This window comes from Pseudorasbora parva, chromosome 1 (genome assembly GCF_024679245.1).
Source record: "Pseudorasbora parva isolate DD20220531a chromosome 1, ASM2467924v1, whole genome shotgun sequence".
Lineage (NCBI taxonomy): Eukaryota > Metazoa > Chordata > Actinopteri > Cypriniformes > Gobionidae > Pseudorasbora > Pseudorasbora parva.
Genome location: NC_090172.1, coordinates 33,843,829 through 33,864,230, shown reverse-complemented (window position 1 = coordinate 33,864,230; position 20,402 = coordinate 33,843,829). Strand labels below are relative to the sequence as shown.

The following is a 20,402-nucleotide window of genomic DNA, read 5'->3' as shown; positions in this document are numbered from 1 at the left end:
ATAAGGTGTTTGAACACAGAAGTTTGTCCACAGTGTGTGTAAACATCCAGCCTAAATTTTTATAATCTCATTATTAATCTCTCATAACGCACCGTTTCATATTTCCCCATACTCTTATGTGTTGATGATCAGCCCCTTTTAGCATAGTCACACCCCTGAAAAGCACAGAGACCCCCCTTTCTATTTTACTCGATGTATCAGATAGCTAGAGTATTAAAATATCTGTGCCAAAAAACATTACAAATGTTCTTTTGTTGGATATACCAATGAGCATACGGGTCTCCGTAGACTCACGGCATCCGAGCCACTAAAAAAGGCCGAAGAATGTCAGTAAAATGTTATATATTTCCGCAAATTATTTTGCGCATGACTGCTTCACCAACCAGGTCAGTACAACGCTGGATTTGTGGTTTCTGAAGGATGGGTCAATACCAACAATTTGTGCTTTAACTTCATATCCAGAAGTTAGGATGGCACTTCATATTTTGTGAATGTTTGCAAATTTGCTTTCTGAATGAGCTTTCTAGTATGCTGTACGCCAGTTACTAAAGTTACAATAATCCACAATAACAAACAATACATATATGTATCCACTGACCATTAAGAAACGTCCAGGCACAGTCTAAAAGTTGTAACCTCTTCCTGAATCTCTCATCGGTGTCCTACTCCGGTTCAAACATGCATGTAAGGCTGCAATTCACAAATGTCAGATTATTTCTGGCATTTTGGCGCGGTGAGATTTGCCTTTTTTGTTGTTGATGGAGTATCCAAAGCTTTTGTAAACCACCCACCCTCTTCTAGAAGGGGGGACGGAGAAGCAGCTCATTTTCATTTAAAGGGACACACAAAAACTTGACAAGCTTTAATAAATTATCTGGGGTGTATTTTAAGATGAAACTTCACATACACATACTGGGATCACCAGAGATTTATATTACATCTTGTGAAAAGGTGCATAATATGTCCCCTTTGAACAGAAAATTTTAGACATGCAAGCCTACTTTAGATAGGCTTGTTGACTTATTGTGGCTTACAAACTGATCAGTGGAGGAGACTGATATTTTTTAAATATACTTTTTTTAAACATGTCATCAAGGCAAAATGGCAATTATGCTCATGATAGCCTGGTTACATCATTGCAATGGCTCTTTCTCCATTTCTGAATGAGGCAACTGGGTACTTTTTTTCAAGAATACATGTAAATAAAAATGAATATGTGAACTTAAACGCAAACATTCAGAATCAGAAATTGGACTGGATTCATGTGGACTGGTGAGAATTAGTCCATGCAAACATATTGACACACAAGCAAAAATGAAAGGTACATTTTTTACATTTGATAGTTTCAAAATAGTTGCAATGCAATGTTTCACAATATGATTGTTTTTTGTAGCAACAAACAAAATGAGGTAAAAGTCATAGTGGTGGTTGTTGTTATGCTACTTAAAATCAAACAGTTTATTATAGTTAAACCAAAACTTAACATGTAAAAACATTGTTTTCATCTCACTGCATTTTACCACTGTATAGGTTTGTCTTGTTTAAAGTGAACTGGGATGAAAGTTTCCGCTCCTAGAGTGAAATGACCTGTAGGTCAGCTTTATTTATCCACACAGTTACACAGTAAGACTGAGTCTGTCATTAACCAAGACTGTGCATTTTATTTAGTATCTGAGAGAGAAAGAGCTTATATAACAGATTTGACTAATGTGTATTAGTGAAACAGATACTGTGACAGCTAATCTAAACTCGACATTGAGACTAAATTAAATGTCTAGAAGAAGGGATCAAAAAGAAAATAAGACAGAATATGGACTAAAATAGCAATTTATCGCCCAAGCACAAGTGATATACATCACAGAGAGATAAAATACACCAAGAACATTTCAAATACACTAATTTAGAACATTAAAACAAGAGACGGTAACAGATACTGTACATAATTGGCCACATATTTCCTTCCACACAAAACTTTGAGAATTCATTTCACTCATACTAGAAGCTATTTAAACTGTAACTTAATTGCAAACCTTGATAAGCACATACTGTTCCTTGCCTTGGGAACAAGGCTGAACCACCACATTTTTGCAGCTCAAGCTGGTCAAACATACTGTCATGTAACAAAAAATATACAGTATACCTTGCACATGCCAGGCTTCAGACAGCCAGGAGTGTAGCACAGAAGCAGCAAGGTGAACAATAGCAAAGGTCAGGCTGAGGCAATCCAGATAACTCATGAGTCCAGAAAGAAACACAGAAAAAGCAAAGGAGAACAACACAGTCATAGGAGAGGACATAAAAGGAGAGGAAGCCAAAATAAGGAGCGGGAAACATTTGCCCAGGAACAATCAGTGCTTTGCCAAGGTTAATTAGTCTGCAGAGGCAACACCACCATTTTCTTCATTCATCACCCAAACTCAGCATTTATGTGTTAAATTAAAGCAACGCTATGCAGAATTGAGGCAAATAGTGAACAAAACGTTGTTTATGAAGCAAACCAAGATTATTATTGCAGGTGAAAAGTGTTCTCTTGGAGAGAAAAAAATCATAAAACATCACATCACATCCAGAATTAATTAAACCATGAAGAACTCAAATTCATCAAAAGTTTTTGGCAGAAGTCTCTTATGCTCACTAAAGGCTGGAATGCTCTACATGACTTTTAAAATCTGAACAGATTAAACAAACAAACAAAACAAAAAACTAGGCATCATGCAGTTTGTAAACAGTTAAAGAGGAAAACTGGGCATCATAGACTAAATGACTGAGGATCAGACACTACCAGACTTTCAAGTCTTTCCGAACACAACATGAAACACATGCCTTGTTGCTAGGAGACACGTGCCAAATGAAAATAACATGCCTTTTAAAATCGGCTCAAAATATCAAATATGTTTGATATCGTCTGACTGAATGGAATCATAGTATGGAGCTAAATAAAAATCTGAGATTGTGCCCATCATACACTATGCACTTTCTAAGAAATCTGTCAATTCAAATCTGCATACTGGCTCTGACTTTCGGTAACTAACATCAACTTGTCTAGTAAATCGAGGCAAAGGACATGTAGTGTATTCCAGTCTTAAAACTGCATTAATTTGATCACACGTACAGTAAAACAGCAATAATCTTAATTATTGTTAGTTTAAATAAATAAACATAATTTTATTTTAGTTTAATATATTAAATTGTATTTTATTCCTGTGATAGTAAAGCAGAATTTTCAGCATTCTTCAGTGTCACGTGGTCTTTCCGAAATCATTTTAATCTGCTGATTTACTCCTCAAGAAACATTTCTTATTATCAATATTGAAAACAGTTGTGCTGCTGAATGATTTTGAAGGGTTTTTTTGCAGATTTTTTTAAACAGAATTTATTTAAAATGGAAATCTTTTGTAACATTATTGTCATGTTTGATCAATTTAATTAATCCTTTCTGAATAATGGATGTTTAAAATTACTGCACTTAAACCTTTGAACAGTGGTTTATCTCACAGTAGTTGAATAAATTGAATAAATAATTCATTAATTCTGCATTTAATTAATATTATAAAATAATAATCAAAACCTTAAGTGTCAAAGTATGAAATAATGTAAATGTAGGCTACTAATAATAATTTTTTAATTATTATTATCATTAGAAGTAGTAGTAGCAGCAGCAGAATCAGTAGTAGTAGTATTAGTAAGGTAGAGTCTTTCAAAACCCAAGGTCGTTTTACAGAAACAGCAAGAAATTATAACAAGAAACAAAAACAGAGCAAAAGAAACACGGTAGCTATGCAGTAGCCTACTCGCTTTACTACAAACTGCTTTTCACTTCAGATTGATCTGCTCTGGCTAGACAAAGCCCTGCTTAATCATAAATAAAAGATTACACTGCTACTGTATGTACACAAAGGTGCAGACAATAAGTGGATCCTTGCCTTTTCTGCATCCAAACCTTGAATAGTGTCACTGGAAAGATCATTCCGTGTTACAGTAGTGATCATTTCAACTGATTCATATACGTTACATCTTTTAGCCCTAGAACTAGCTTGAATTTTAATGAACATGGTAACAGAAACGCTAACCTACACAGTAGATGCAATATGTGAAGCAGTTAATGTGTTCTTGGAGTTGTAATAATAGTGTGTTGAGTCTGAGAGCGGTTTGTGTTTTGAATGAAAGCGCTCGTCACCTTAGGCATGCTGCCAAACGCATGCAGCCACCAGTGACCAAGTGGCTACATTTGGCCTTTCTTTTGCATTTGCCGATCGTTCTCGCTCTTTTTCCTTAGACACTCGCCTACCTTGTTCGCCTCTCCTCCCCACCCGTCTCCGCTTTTAAAAGAAGAGTGGCGCGGCGCGGAGCCGGGATCCGGAGGACTGGAAATAACCTTCACATGGACACCGTTCAGCGCTATCACTCAAACGCACGGGCTGTGTCTGTAGCTCTCTCTCGCTCTCTCTCTCTCTTTCTCTCTCTCTCTCTCACACACACACACACACACACACACAAAAACACATGTGCCGAGCGGGTACGTACCACTCCATGGACGAGGAACTCAAATAGTTTGCTCTTGGTGGCTTTGCGAGCTCCTCCAGCGGTCTCCTCCGAAGCCATTTCCCTCTGGTCTCCCTCCACTCTGGTTCTCCCTCTCTTTTGTCTTTCCCTCTCCCTCGCCTCTCTTCCTTTTCACCCTTCGCTCACCTCCTCAACCCCCCTCCGAGGCTCCCTGCTCCACTTCCCTTACTTTCTGCTCTCCCTCTCTCTCTCTCCCCTCTCTCTCTGTCTCGGAGTGTGTGCTGCCCTGTCGAGCCTCTCGCTCTCTCTGTGTCTTTCACGCTTACGTTTGGTTGAGCTGCCTTTCAGGAGCCCAGCTGCTAAAGAACGTGGGGGGTTGAGAGTTGGGGGTCTTTCAGGGGGGTTCCTGCTGGCCCACCATGACCGTCCCTCCCTCCCCCTTTTACAAACACGCTGACTGAAAGGCACACACGTTCACAGGCTGCTGCAGCTGTTGCATTCCATTGGTAGATAAGGGAATGCTCGCTGACTGGTCGCTCGCAGCCCTGCTGCGGTGTAGTTAGTCTCGCCGCCAACCAAACCCCTCCTTTTCTGCCTTCACTACTGCTCGCGCTCGCTCTCCTGTCCTTTGCTGCAGTCAAATCCAGCAAGGCTTGGAATACACTGCTCATTCTCAAAAAAATGGAGGGAGGATCCTTAAAGCAGCAGCAGTGAGGAAAAGCTGGCCGTTTTTAGACTGAGGTGGAAATAAAACAACCTCAGACAGCACTGAAGGCTGATGTTTTTTGTTTTTTTACCTCGTTAATGGCTGTCTACTAAATATGAGTAGGCTACTTGCAATTATTACCTGATTTGACGGATTTTGTTATACTGATGGATTACACTGTGAATGTTGTGGGTTTTGAAGCCCACAACAACAATAATAACGAACAGTTTAAAATAAAACAATACTGTAAAAATTAAGATTAGGTACACATATTCACTATTGCTTATTAGCATGCTACTAGCATATTGGCTTTTTAGTAATTGTGAAGCACATATTAATGCCATATTCATGATGATGCCTTATTAATGCCTTATTAACATCCCTTAAAGGGTTAGTTCACCCAAAAATAAAATTAATGTCATTAATGACTCACCCTAATGTCGGTCCACACCCATAAGACCTCCGTTCATCTTCTGAACACAGTTTAAGATATTTTCTATTTAGTCCCAGGGCATACGCACACTATACTGTCCATGTCCAGAAAGGTAATAAAAACATCATCAAAGTAGTCCATATGTGACATCGGTTGGTTGATTAGAATCTCTTGAAGCATCGAAAATATATTTTGGTCCAAAAATAACAAAAACCACGATTTTATTCAGCATCATTCTTCTCTTCCGCGTTTGTTTTCAAATCTCAAATAAAGATTCAAACGGTCATCAAACTGCTGAAATCATGTGACATTGGCGATCCGAATCATTGCGAATTATTTAAGATGTGCTACGGCAGAACAATGGCTTACCATTGGCTGACACTGTTCTCGTTAGCACCACGACACGTGTGTGCTGCTGACACAGAAGATAGCCAATGGTAAGCCACTTTGAAATCTCTGCACTGTATTTAGGAGACTGGCACAGACAATAACACATTGTTGAATAAAGTCGTTATTTTTGTTTGTTTTTTGCGCAGAAAGTATTCTTGTTGCTACTATTTTAACAATGTCTTTCCTACCTTTCTTGGCCTTGAAAAGTGGCAATTAAATTGCTGTCTGGAGGGACCTGAGAGCTCTCGGATTTCATCTCAAATATCTTCATTTGTGTTCCGGATATGAACAAAGGTCTTACAGGTTTGGAACGACATGAGGGTTAGTAATTAATAACACAATTGTCATTTTTTGGTAAGCATGTAATAGTACATTGTACACTCATCTAAAGCAATAGTAGGAACACCTGTTCAATTTTTCATTAATGCAATTATCTAATCAACCAATCATATGACAGTTGCTTCAGGGCATTTAGGGTTGTGGTCCTTGTCAAGACAATCTCCTGAACTCCAAACTGAGGGTCAGAATAGAAATGAAAGGTGATTTAAGCAATTTTGAGCATGGCATGGTTGTTGGTGCCAGACAGACCGGTCTGAGTATTTCACAATCTGCTCAGTCACTGGGATTTTCACGCACAACCGGGCCGACTGATTAGAGCTGATAGAAGAGCAACTTTGACTGAAATAACCACTCGTTACAATTGAGGTATGCAACAAAGCATTTGTGAAGCCACAACACGCACAACATTGAGGCGGAAGGGCTACCACAGCAGAAGACCCCACCGGGTACCACTCATCTCCACTACAAATAGGAAAAAGAGGCTACCATTTGCATGAGCTCACTAAAATTGGAAAGTTGAAGACTGGAAAAATGTTGCCTGGTCTGATGAGTCTCGATTTAAGTTGAGACATTCAGATGGTAGAGTCAGAATTTGGCGTATACAGAATGAGAACATGGATCCATCGTGCTTCGTTACCACTGTGCAGGCTGTTGGTGGTGGTGTAATGGTGTGGGGGATGTTATCTTGGCACAGTCTTTAGGCCCCTTAGTGCCAATTGGGCATCGTTTAAATGCCACAGCCTACATGAGCATTGTTTCTGACCATGTCCATCCCTTAAAGACCACCATGTACCCATCCTCTGATGGCTACTTCCAGCAGGATAATGCACCATGTCACAAATCTCAAATAATTTCAAATTAGTTTCTTGAATATGACAATGAGTTCACTGTACTAAAATGGCCCCACAGTCACCAGATCTAAACCCAATAGAGCATCTTTGGGATGTGGTGGAACGGGAGCTTCATGCCCTGGATGTGCAAATCTCCATCAACTGCAAGATGCTCTCCTATCAATATGGGCCAACATTTCTAAAGAATGCTTTCAGCACCTTGTTGAATCAATGCCACGTAGAATTAGGGCAGTTCTGAAGGTGAAAGGGGGTCAAACATAGTATTAGTATGGTGTTCCTGATAATCCTTTAGGTGAGTGTGTGTGTGTGTGTAATAAATCTGATTCTGGGTTTGATTTAAATGCTTTCTTTTTTGCTCATGTCTATGTACCTCATGCACACAAATCTGAGCTGGCTACTGTAAATATATGTTTAGAATGCCTCAATTCAAGTAAATCCCTACCATTCAGTTATTTTTGTATTTTTTTAAATGTCTCAGCTATATCTTAAATAATAACTATACCTATATGCACAGAGTGGAGAAAAGTTAATGAAATTGAACCACTAACTCTGTCACTATGTGAGTAGACTAGCATGTGAATGATCAAGCTAGCTATGACAAATATTAACTGTATTTTCCCTGTTTCAGTGTTTCTAGGAAATGTTCTGAAATGGGAAGCAACTGTTTTTAGGAGGTATATTTTGCCACTATTTAGTTATTGGGAAGTAAGTACATTTACTTTTTGTTATTATTCAGCATTTCTAACGGCTATGTTTCCCTAGAATTATTAAATATTTCAGCCAAAATATCAAACACTGAGCATCATAACAATCCTTTAAAAATGTCAGGTTTTTACTTCTCCCTTGTATTTTTACATATTCAAATATGTCTTCAAAAATAAAGATTTTCTTTTTTAAAAGGATCCTTTATTCTGTGGAACATAAAAGAAGATATTTTGAAGAACATCTCCGTATTTTTGTCAATACACTGAAGTCAGTGGGGTGGGGTCCAACATTTTTTTTTTTTTACAAAATGAATAGCACAGTTCAAATAGTTTTGTGGAAGAGGCTTAACTGCCACAACACTTCCTCCCAGCCACAAGTTGTCTCCCAAACCCCTTGACTTACCATTTGCTTAACTTGAAAACAGCATTGAAAAGTAATTATTCATGAGCTGTTCTGACAAACTCATTGCGCAGTAAGTGATAAATGACAGCTGCAAACGTCACACCTGAAGCTTTCAAATTAGAAACATATGTGAAAACATGAATTCAGGTGATAGGAGAGGAAAGGTTAAAAATACGGCTTTGTGACAGCCTGAGAAAGAAAATACTGAAGGCAAAGCAAGTTATTGCTTACATTTGATACAAGACAAACTTTTTTGAATAAAGCTCACAAATGATGCACAACAAAACTGAAACCATTTATTAAAAAAGCTTAAAGGATCAGTTTCACATTGTTTTGAAGTGTGAAATTTTTCAATAATTAAAGGGTTAGTTCACCCCAAAAAATTAAATTACTTCATTAATGACTCTAATGTCATTCCACGCCCATAAGACCTCCGTTCATCTTCAGAACACAGTTTAAGATATTGTATATTTAGTGCGAGAGCTTTCTGTCCCTCCACTGAAAATGTATGTCCAAAAATAACAAAAATTACGACTTTATTTAGCATTGTCTTCTCTTCCGGGTTTGTTTTCAATCCATTTTTGGGTGAACTAACTCTTTAAGAACTAATGCATTAAGAATGCATGAGTTTTCAGACGAATCAACAAAAATTTTTCTGTTAACATTGTATTTTTACATTTGAAAACAACACTAACAAATGAAAAAGGCTGAAATATGCCATTTACACAAGCATTCAATGTTGAAGCTTTAAGTTTACACAAATGTAAAAGAATTGCCCTAACAAGGACATAACTGACAAACTACTGGCCTCAACCCGTGAATCACCAGAATTACTACCACATTGTCTGGCTGAAAACTCTAAAGTTAAGAGCTACGATTCTGAAAGAGAGCAGATAATATGAAGGTTAAATTACAAAAATGCTAAATTAGGAAAAATATTCAAGTGTTTGGATGCAAGTCATTGTATATTAAATAATCAATCCGGCTTCAATCCGGCTCAATGTGAAAAAAAAAAATTGTGTACTGTGCTAATTAACTGAGACTTCTTACAGCTCTTACAGGTTGTTGGCCTTGTTTGTTTAGTTGCTTCTATTGCTCTCCCCTTTTTTGTAAGTCGCTTTGGATAAAAGCGTCTGCTAAATGATTAAATGTAAATGTAATCAGAAAGTGTCTAAAGGCCATTCATCAATTCTCTCTGCATTAACAAGAATGAAGATTGTAAGATATGCCATAGAGAAGCTGAGAACATGCTCAAGTCAAACATCTCTGCATAATATGAGCCTTTATGGGAGAGTGGCACAAAGGAAACAATTACCCAAAATGAAAGCATGTCTGAACTCTAGAGTCTGCCAAAAACCATAATAAATGACCAAGTGTGGTGTGGGAAGTAATTTTGTGGTCAGCTCAGTGAAGAAGTGATATGTGACAAAGCTAAAGCTGACTTTAAACAGCAGTCACATCTGATTACACTGCACAGAATAAATAAATAAATAAATAAATAAATAAATAAATAAACAAATACATAATACAGTAGGAGTCTTGAGAAAAAGATATGGGAAAAAACAGGCTTCTTTTAACATGACATTGTGACACCTTGTGATCACTTTTGATCAGCCCATTTCAGGAAGTAGTTCTATATAAGCCTCTCGTCAGAGAGCTGAAAAGATGTGTAGGTCTCAGTACCCCTTCAAGCCTCCCCAAGTCTCCCTTTTTCCATTGCAGCTCTGCCAACTGCTCAGGTCCCATTGACTGGGAGGTACAGGGGGTGGGGGACTCTAGTGGGGTAAGGGGAGGAATTGTGTGTGTGTCTATTGTTGGGAACTGTTGGACAGTCTGACCTCAAGCTGCAGTTTTAAGTTTCTCCTGCAGAGGTCTGTATATGACTCCCAATGAAACTATTGACTCTGACATTACGGGTGTGTTCACATTTATAGTTCGGTTCTCTTGTTAATTTTGGGCCGGATCAAAAAAAGAAAATACTACATTTAGTCCTGGTTCACTTAAAATTCATACGGTAATTTTTAAGACCAAACCTAAAGATACACAACAACAAAAAACAACACTTGCTTGTTGTATGTGCGTATATATGATGGTATCTTTACTAGCTGAGAACTTGTGGAGCTTAGAAATTGTGTAAAATCAAACCAGTGCCAGAAAGCCCTCCATTACACGCACAAACAAAGATCTGCTGTAAGTAGACAGGGCTCCAATGCCAGTACAGAACCATAATAGGCTACATTGTGACTGTGATGAGAAAAAAAAGGTAACGTATAGCAATAGCACCAGAGTTTGTTTTAATCAAACCAAACCTGCTGGGAGGTCTGTTTTCAGACTAAATACACTCTCAGAAGTTAAAGTCAAACAGACAATTAAAGCCATGCAAGCTACCTTATTCATTTGAAGGCCAAGCTAATTCGTTGCAATTCTGGATTACAGGGCATGTAATAACATCCAAGCTCAGTTATTTGCAAAATTCGCTGCAGTAAACTATTGTGTTCAAACTTATGTTCCAAACTATGCATTTGAGTTTAAGCACCTGGCAAATATTTAAATCCCAGACAGATTACAGAATACAAGTACATCTAAAACAAAAAACTAGAGATTTGCTACAAAGACATTGTTAATTTATAAGATTTTTTAGAAAGCAGAAAATATTAAAGGTAACAGGATTTTGAGTTTGATGAATTAAACATCTGTATCCTCTGTTTTCTAAGACCAGTTTCTCTGTCTTTGAACAAGAATTGACAAAATTGTGAGTAAAACTGTCCCATCTCACAATAAATAAATGCCTTATTGGCACACACAATAGTTTTCAGGAAAAACTGTTCCTCATATTTTTAAATAATAAAAGTAGTTATACTTATGAATATAAATGATAACAGAAATGATAAACAGAAAAGCTAAGGTAATTGAAAAGTAATTGACATAAAAAAATCATATTAAATTTACAGTTGTACATACAGATGTGAATCTCAAAATGTCCTTGTGGAAAGGGGGGTGTGGTTCAATGAGGTTTGTAATGACATTTACCTGTGTTTGGTTTCAGTAACTGGCGTGGGGAGACTGGATAAAAGCCAGTTGGAAACAGGAAGCAGGGGAGAGAGAGCAGCTGAGGACTCATGTGGCGATCGTGTGGGACCTCAACAAGGTGGGTCCCCAGGATGAGCCGGAAGCCTTCCTCGACCTCTCTAAGAAGACTGCAAAGGCATGCGAGTGGCCGCAGTCCAGCTGGCCAGTGTGCCTGATCCCCCTACTGCCGGGGGAGGCACAAAAGGCTGCCCAATAGTTGCAGGTCGCGAACCTCCTGGTCTACGAAGATCTCAAGCGACCCATACTTCAGAGGGTCGGCCGGACGCCGGAGCAGCTCAGAAAATGCTTTCGGTTGCTGGAACTGAGCGAGAGTGGTCGACCCTTTGTATTGGCACAGAAGCTGCGGGACGTGTGCCGCAAATAGCTGACGGATGCTGAAAGCGGCATTGAGGTGGTCGTCGATAAGGTGGTACTGAAGCAATTCATCGCACATTTACCCAAGAAGACTGCACAGTGGGTCCAGTGCCACCGGCCTACGACGCTGGACCAGGCCATCCAGCTGGTGGAGGACCAGATGGTGGCGTGCCCCGGGCTCGGCAAACCCCTACCATCAGTCTCTCTAACCTGCCTCCACGAGCTCCACCCCGCTGGAGGGGTGGACAAGGACAGGCACAGCAGTGGGGACCAAAAACCTCGCCCAGGGGGGACGGGACTGAACGGACCGGACACCACCTCAGCTCCTGTTTCCCCGATCTCCCCACGCCAGTTTCTTGACTCACTTCTTGCCACTTGGGTGGCGGGGAGGCCTGGGCCAGCCTGCTGGCGTTGCGGGGACCCGGGGCACTTTGTGGATAGGTGCCCGGTCATGGAGGTTGGTACGCTCGTTCGGGTCCCGAATGCCCCGCAGGCTGCCCTCGATCAAGCCTGGTTATACCAAATACCTGTGAGTATATAAGGTTTTTTTTATCAGGCTTTGGTGAATTCAGGTTGCAACCAGACCTCCATTCACCAAAGCCTGATAAAGACAGGGGCATTGAATAGGGCATTGGATCCTGTCCCAGGGGAACCGAGCATGCTGGGGAGGCTAAGAGAGAGGGCGGTTGTCATTACTGTGGTAAACCTGGACATTGTATGAAAGTGAAGGAAAAACAAAAAGAACTTAAGAGAAATGAACTTGTGTTAATGTTACTCAGCTCCTACTTAAGCTGGTGCACACGGTGCAATTTAAAATAGTCCTTTATGATTGTTCCTTGTCAGCCTGTCCGAACATGATCGCTGCTGTAAGCCATGGCACAATGTAAGTTTTAAGTTGTAATTAATGGCAGACTGTACGATAGTCAAGAGGCGTGCTAAAAATGGATGCTCACAAAAAAAATTTTTTATATAATCAATAACTGACGCATTCGGTGACAGTGAGCTGCATTACACGCAGGATTGAAATGGTGGCTACAAAGAAATCTCTAGCTCTCATTTTGGTCATAGTTTGTCTTAAAAAAAACGAGATATTTGACGGTCATCGTAGAAGTCACACGATGTCTAAGGTAAAATCTGATCGCAGAGGTCATTAATTGGCTGCCGGTGAACATGTCAAACTTATGATCAAAGACTTCATATTTAGCCTAGGATCAGAGGAATCTTTTAGGATTTGCTAAAATTGTCTCAGACGGCCAAATTGTGGCCAAAACCGCAAAGTGTGCATCCGCCTTTTGTCTGCTTGCTATTCTGAAGTAGCCCCTACCCTTGTCATTAAACTCATGGGGCACCTTGCTGAGGTGTTAACCATTTGGGCTGTGAGGGCTTTCCCCCAATTAATAACAAAGATGAAAGACTCATTTTTAATAGAATAAAAGGAAGGTGAGTGTATCTTCCTTGTATTGGTGGACACTGGTTAAGTGCATTCAGAGCCTTTAATGTTATACTACAGAAGATTCCAGTGAGACACTCATCCTTGGTCATGATGTTTGACTGGAGAAAGGAAATGTGGCGATTCGCATCATTATTATAGGAATTTTCAGCAATAAATTATTACATAAGGATATTTGCATATTGCAAGCAGGATATGTTGTGGCTTCCTATAATAGTTAATTTAGTTTGTAAGCGTATTTACAAACTTTAAAGCAAAAATCAAGTCTACCACACTTGTACAGTGCACACCACCTACAGAAACAGAATAGGACACACAGACCAGTGAGGAGCCCAGGGAAGAACCAAAGGCTCTTGTGTAAAAATGAGAAGGCTCAAAATGTAAATCCACTATACGATGATATAACATCAAATGAAAAACTAAGCTGAACTACACTGTATTGGGCATTAAATGTGAACATAATGGAATCAATTTACTGATTAGATTCAATATAATCAGGGGAATTGCCTATATAATTGCCTTTGAAACTGCATTAATTTGGACCTTCAACCCGTTGGTTGCATTGAAATACATAATATGGAGAAAAATCCTGGAATGTGTTAAAAAAAAAAACCTTCAACCTCAAAACAAACAAAAAAACAAAGACATGAACATCCTGGATGAGATGGGGGTTAGTAAATTATCAGGAATTTTTTGTTTTGAAGTGAGCTAATCCTTTAAGGTCACCTGACATCAAAGGCTCAAATGGCAAACAGACAAGTCACACAAGTCAAGTACAAGTGGTAAATCCCACCCAGGAAAATTGGGGTTGCTTAACTGGCCTTGACTATCCCGCGCACTACAAAAAACTACAAATAAGAGCACGAGAAGCAAGAGAAGAACCATTAATCAGCATGATATGCAGAAATGACCACAACATACACCTTTAAAGTTCCACTGATATTAAAATTTAAGTTTTTTAGCTTTTAGTATGACTATGTTAGCCTTAAAGTTATGAATAAGCTGGTGTGTTCCAAAACTATGACAAAATTTGCATTTAGGAGATATAAGCATTCAAAACTTACAGTCTCTCACTTACGTTAAAACAAATTACAGATTTTGATGACGTCATCGCAGACTTCACCTTCTCGTCAAATCTTCTGTCCAATCAAAATGCTGTCTAGAATCTAAAGCCCGTCCCCTACACTGCTGAAGCTGTGGCTTGAATCGGTCAGTTGTTCACACATTTGCTAATTTCTACATGGTGAAAGGCACATAGCACACTATATATGCGATTGGAAACGATTCAGTTGAGGTGAATGAGGTCTGTTTTCACGTTAGTTTCACACACCGCAGCAGCGCACACACACACCAACGTCTCTGGTCTAAATTTAGACTACAGACACGAGAGCGCAGTGCGGATCATCGCGAGTCGGCGGCGCAGACAACAAGCATATCGACCCATTTTAATTCTGCACAGAATGCTGCATTTCAAAGCGATTTGGAGGAGATTATGATAAACAGTTAGAGAAAAGTGGCTTTACCAAACAGAAAGGCTCTAGTAGTCAAACTAACTGACACCTAAACAAAACGCTATTGGCTGTTTCAAAAAAGAGGAGGAGCTGAAGCCATTTCAGGGGAAATCACGTCAACACATTGAATAATGCGGCGTCTTTCAAAGCACTTCAGTGGGCCTTTAACGTGGAGGCTGCTTTGCCCAAATCCTAAAGATTTAGCAAAAAACAAAGAAATCTTGGGACGTCACAGTAAGATCCAACCCACAATCCCTGCACCATGAGGAGAAAAAAGTTCAACATTAAAGGAGTGTGAAACACTCAGTTTCAGTAAATCTCATGTCAATCTTGAGTACCTATAGAGTAGTATCGCATCCTTCATATCTCTGAAAATCTTTAGTTTTATTATATTTATAAAAGAAAGATAGGTTGTACCAAGTCTATCCGAAAAAAACCGAGCTGCTGGAGGTGTATCGTGTGGGCGGAGCTAAAGAATCACGAGCGCGCAGCTACTGCACGAGAGCTTCTGAAAGCTGACATCGTCAAGTGTGGAAAAGAAAACGTTACCCTAAAAAAACCATGGCTATCAATCAGATTCAACTAATACAGATATGATCCAGAATCAGATCCGGAGGCTAAAATAAATTGAACAGGAGAAGCAGCAACATCAGGATGTCCGTCTCTGTGGTATGTACTGTATTTAGTGGCCTGTCAACATTTGCGTTTGTTTACTTGTGGATTGTGAGGACATGATTTGGTTTATGGACTATTGTATGCGACTAAACCTTAGCAATCGCAAGGAAAAGAGTTTTGCACGTCAGACTGTGTAATAGTGTTACATAGAAAAACAATGGAGTAGCGCATTTGAATGTGCTTTGTGTGAACGGTTTAACGTTATGTTTGGGGTGGCTTTACAATAAACCAACAGACACCTATAGTGGTCAGCTAAACAAATGTATTTAAACACATGCCATAAGTTACATCGCATGCTTCATTGATAAATTAACTATACGATCGTGTTGTTCACTGATGTCTACTCACTTGTTGGCGACAATAGCCAACAACATAGACATTTGAAGCAGTTTTACTCACCATCTGCTTCCAAAGCATGATCGTGAACCTTTATCGTCACCGCACACTTCTTTGGTGACGTTGTTGATTTGGTGAAGTCCTGAGACAGCAATGAGAGCAGTGTTTATGGGCACCGTGCATTTGCTCTTGCTCTGGTCGCTCGCGCACACACCCTTCCGGGAGAAGAGCCCGTACGGCCCATACAAGAACATTCCGACCCGTTGACGTAAAGCAGACCCATACTCGAAAAAAACTCTCCAAAACTTGTGAAAACCAGAAGGTGTATATTTGACACAGAAATACTCCATCAAACATCCAACTTATTTTTTTGAAACTTTGGCTATGTTTAGGATGGGAATCCAAGTCTTTTACAGTGTAAAAAGCTCAGTATGCATGAAACAGCATTTCACCCCCGCTTTAAGCATAGAGATGACATGTGGTTGCAGCTCTAACACTATTTATGCTATGAACCACAACAAATTCACTTAATCATTTAAAAGAGAAGTGGACCCAGAGGCCAAAACCAAGGCTGCAGACGGGCTGGATCCGAGTGCCAAATAGTGCTGTCCATCTATGATAACAGATTTTTTAAAAAGTGGAAGCCACCAAGGCCAGCCCACCAATAGTCTCAGAAGAATGTTAAACCAAGGCCTGGCTGACCATCTACAAGTAACACTGCACAGAGATATCCTGTGTAGTGTTTCCCACAACACCGGAAAAGGAGGGAATGCATAAAGTAGATATTTTGGCAACTCATGAAACTGAGCATCCTGCCTCAGCAACAGGCAAACCACAAGCAACAGTGAGTAGAACAGTGAAGTGCAGAAGATCCCTTGAAAGAGCATCTGCTACCTGATGCATGACCCCGGAAGGTAAACTGCCCTCAGCGGTGCTATTTGAGGAAGAAACCAAGTGAGAATCTCGTGAGTGAGATGCCGGTACTTGAGCAATTTTGTGCTACCTTGATGGGTCAGGTGAAACACTGTCGATGTGTTGTTGCAGAGAATGAGCACATGACAGCCTAACAGAACCGGCAAAAAATTCTGCAGGGCTAGGAAAAACACACACATATCTCTAAAAGTTTGATGTGGTCCCTGGACTGAACTGGAGAGAGACCAATGACTACAAACACCCCTGTGATTCCACGTTGTCCCCCATCTGAGGAGAGACGCTCTCGACGAGAAATCACAGGAATGGTGGCAGTCAGCATCCCCAAGAGTTGTAACAACACTCTGTTTGGCAAGCCCACCACCAACCAGAAATAAGCAAAAAGTTGAAAATATTGTATGCTCTGGCATGTCATAGTTTAGCAGACATTGCACAGGGGTCCAGTGTCATTCAAATGCAAGTAAGTGTTTGCAATGTTATCAGGCAACTCTTTGCTTTGTTTACCAGGAGATCTAGCTTCTGCACATGCTCCTCAATCAGTCTGGTGTCATGCAACTTGTCACAACGCTGCCAGGAATCATTGCTCTGGCATTGCAGAACGTTGACAAGCCTGACTGCTTCATGAAGCTTCAGCACGTTATAAATCAGTGTATCGAATCAGCGGTTCGGATCGCCAAAAAAACGTCTTCATTTCTTAATTCAAATTAATTATCTTAATTTGTGTTCCGAAGATGAACGGAGGTCTTATGCCTGGCCTCGATCGGTTCCGATGTTCGGCGCAGATTATCTGGTAATGTGAGGCGTTCACAGATCAAATCATGCACCTCCTGATTTGCTTACACAAATCGGGCTCGCCCCGATCATATCAAACATGTTTGATATTTATCGGGATGAGCAAGATTGCAATAACGTCAGCACTGTCACAATAGCCAATAGGAAACAAGTCTACGACGAGACGGACATTTCGAAATGACGACTGCAAGTTGAGGTGCCGTAGTTTGCTGTAGCTCTCAAACAATGAATAGTGAATGAATAGTGACTTGTACAGTGAAGACCATGCAATGCTATTTTTATTCATTTTCTCTACCTGAAATTGACTTAGACTTAGCTGTGTTTTTTGTTTGTTTATTATATTATATTTATGGTAGGGCTGTGACGGTCGCCATGACCACCGTGCCACCGCGGTGGTGGATCGCCACCGCGGTGGTGAGGTGCCACCGGCGGTAGTGTGCATGTGACGTGACACACTATATGACATGCAAAAAAAGTTTTGTATAGAATATAGCATTTGCAATAGCAGTTGCTATTTATAACCTGTACCTTTTAGCTGTTTGCGTTTTTTAGACTAGCGTATAAAATAGCTAATTCACTAATTCTACCTCACACGCCATATATGGCGTTTCCAGTTTGAGCGCGGCCAAATCCATTTTTTTCTGCATTCCGCAAATTAATTTTGTGTTGAGCAATGGACCTGGTTGGGAAACCAAATACTACATCGCCGATCTGGGATCATTTTGGATCTGTGCCTAACGAAAAAGGTGAACCTTTAAATAAAGATGAAGCCATTTGCCGGATTTGTAAAAACTAAATATGTGTTAAATGGGCGAACACATCAAATCTCAAGAGCCATCTCCAATCATGTCATCCATCGGCGTTTGTACATGTTATGTCCCGTGAACGCAAACGCCCAGCTGGTGGTGAGGTTGGTATTGGAGAGGCCAGATTGGAGATTGCCAGACAGGCCAAATACAAACGAGAGAGTGACAAGTGGAAAATGCTGACAAGAGACGTGGCAACGTATTTGGTGGTGGAGAACGCACCGCTCCGCAGTTTTTATTCCCCTGCATGTTACGAATTCTGTTTGAAAGTTGCAACGATTTATAGTTTAATATTTAACTTTCTTATTTACCCGTTTATTTCACTTTATCTCTGATATTTATTTTATTTATTTCAGTGTTAGCAGGCTGTGTTTCACTCGTGCTGTAAACACGCACGTTTGTTAACAGATGTTTGAGCCTCATTTTTTAAATCTCACAATATATATTTTAAAAATGTGAATTGTTTTATTTAAAAGCAGACATTCAAGCTTTCTTTAAAAATATGTTTCATGTTTGTGTGATAAGTAGGCTATAGGGCAGTGTTTTAGTTCATTGTTTCAGTTTTGTTTCATCCCCCACCCCGAACCCCACAAACACCGTGCCACCGCCGGTGGTTGATCAATAACCACCGCGGTGGTAAAAAACTGCCACCGTCACAGCCCTAATTTATGGTATTGCTCGTAATTTGATTATTTGTTATTATACATTTTTTATTTGTTATTATAAAGTTTTCTTGTCTTTAACAATATTTGAAATTTATATGAGTTAGGTCAGTAGTTTTTGGTCACACAAAACAACAAAGACGATAACTGGGCCTATTTTTTTGTGTGATGGGGCCAGTGAAAATTTTGTCAGGGCAAGTAAAAATTTTAACCACTGTAGAAAAAATCCTAAGAATTAAGTCCTGAACAAATATTGTATTTTTGTTATTTGCCTGATATCTCTTCCTCCCATCAACCCATATACATAAACAAATATTTATCTGTCTCTTTAACCTACATACTTCATTCTCATTCTGTGTATGTGGACAGAGATGGACAGAATGAGGCCAAAGACAGCGAGGGTCTAATCGAGCCTTGTATAAAGAATGCCTTTCAAATCTACATATTACAGCACAAAGGCAAACATTCATGTCCTTTCGTTGTATAACAAACACACAGAGCATCTAAAAAGCAACCAATCAGCCAATCAGGCATCAGCTCCATGTGTCAAAAGTGCCAATTCAATATGGATTTACAATAACAAGCCATTCAGTCATCAACCCAGAATCTCTCTCTTCCACTTGCTTACTGTGTTGGGGGGAAGCACTAAATGAGATATCGAGCCTTTCCCCTGTAAAAATTGGGTCAGCTCTCTGTAAGCTAAACAATCTGTCTCAAAGACGACCGAAAAGCACCATAGTCAGAAGGAGTGCACAGTACAATGGTGCCACCAGCAATAGGTGGAGAGGAGAGAGGGTGATGGAGCCAATTCAGTGGATGGGGATTATTAGGAGGCCAATCGAGGTAAGGTAAGGGCCAATCAAGGGAATTTGGCCAAGACACCGGGGTTACTCCCCTACTCTTTTACGAGAAGTGCCATGGGATTTTTAATGACCACAGAGAGTCAGGACCTCGGTTTAACGTCTCATCCGAAGGACGTTGCTCATTGACAGTACAGTGTCCCTTCACTATACTGGGGCGTTAGGACCCACACAGACCACAGGGCTAACACCTCTACCAGCAGCAACCTAGTTTTCCGAGTTGGTCTCCCATCCAGGTACTGACCAGGCTCAACCCTGAATAGCTTCAGTGGGAAACAGTGGGTCTTGGTCTTCGGGGTGATATGGCTGCATGAACAACATAAGGCACTCTACTGAGCTACAAAACAGATAAAAATAAAATGTAAAAAAATCTATCTACAATTTATTTGTTAAAAGTTAAACTTGCAAGCTGATTATTTAGCTTTTAGTTGCATTCACAATCCAAGTTTTCTTGTATAAGCAAATAAAACCCCTCCGAAGAGCTTGTAGGAAGTTTCCACAAAGCTGGTTTTACCTTAATGTAGCCAAAACATTCCAGTCCAGCAAAATAAGGAAGTCCTTAATTGTCCAAATCTCTCTGCAAGGATCCCAGCAGACTATCTTGACA

At 40.0% G+C, this 20,402-nt stretch overlaps 1 protein-coding gene across 4 annotated transcripts in view; it reads right to left on the bottom strand.

The window, feature by feature from the left end:
- The window catches only part of smarcd3b (SWI/SNF related, matrix associated, actin dependent regulator of chromatin, subfamily d, member 3b), a 49,220-nt gene that overhangs the window by 21,181 nt on the left and 7,637 nt on the right, over positions 1 to 20,402 (bottom strand). The window contains exon 1 of one of the 4 annotated variants that reach the window (XM_067438164.1): positions 4,525 to 5,144. The exons of 1 other annotated variant lie outside the window; for it this stretch is intronic. In XM_067438164.1, the coding sequence (XP_067294265.1) occupies positions 4,525 to 4,602 (78 nt within the window). In that variant the 5' untranslated portion in view covers positions 4,603 to 5,144. Of the gene's footprint in view, positions 1 to 4,288; positions 4,439 to 4,524; positions 5,145 to 20,402 lie in introns of those variants that run through there. 2 more of the 4 variants (XM_067438191.1, XM_067438182.1) reach the window with 2 other exon arrangements.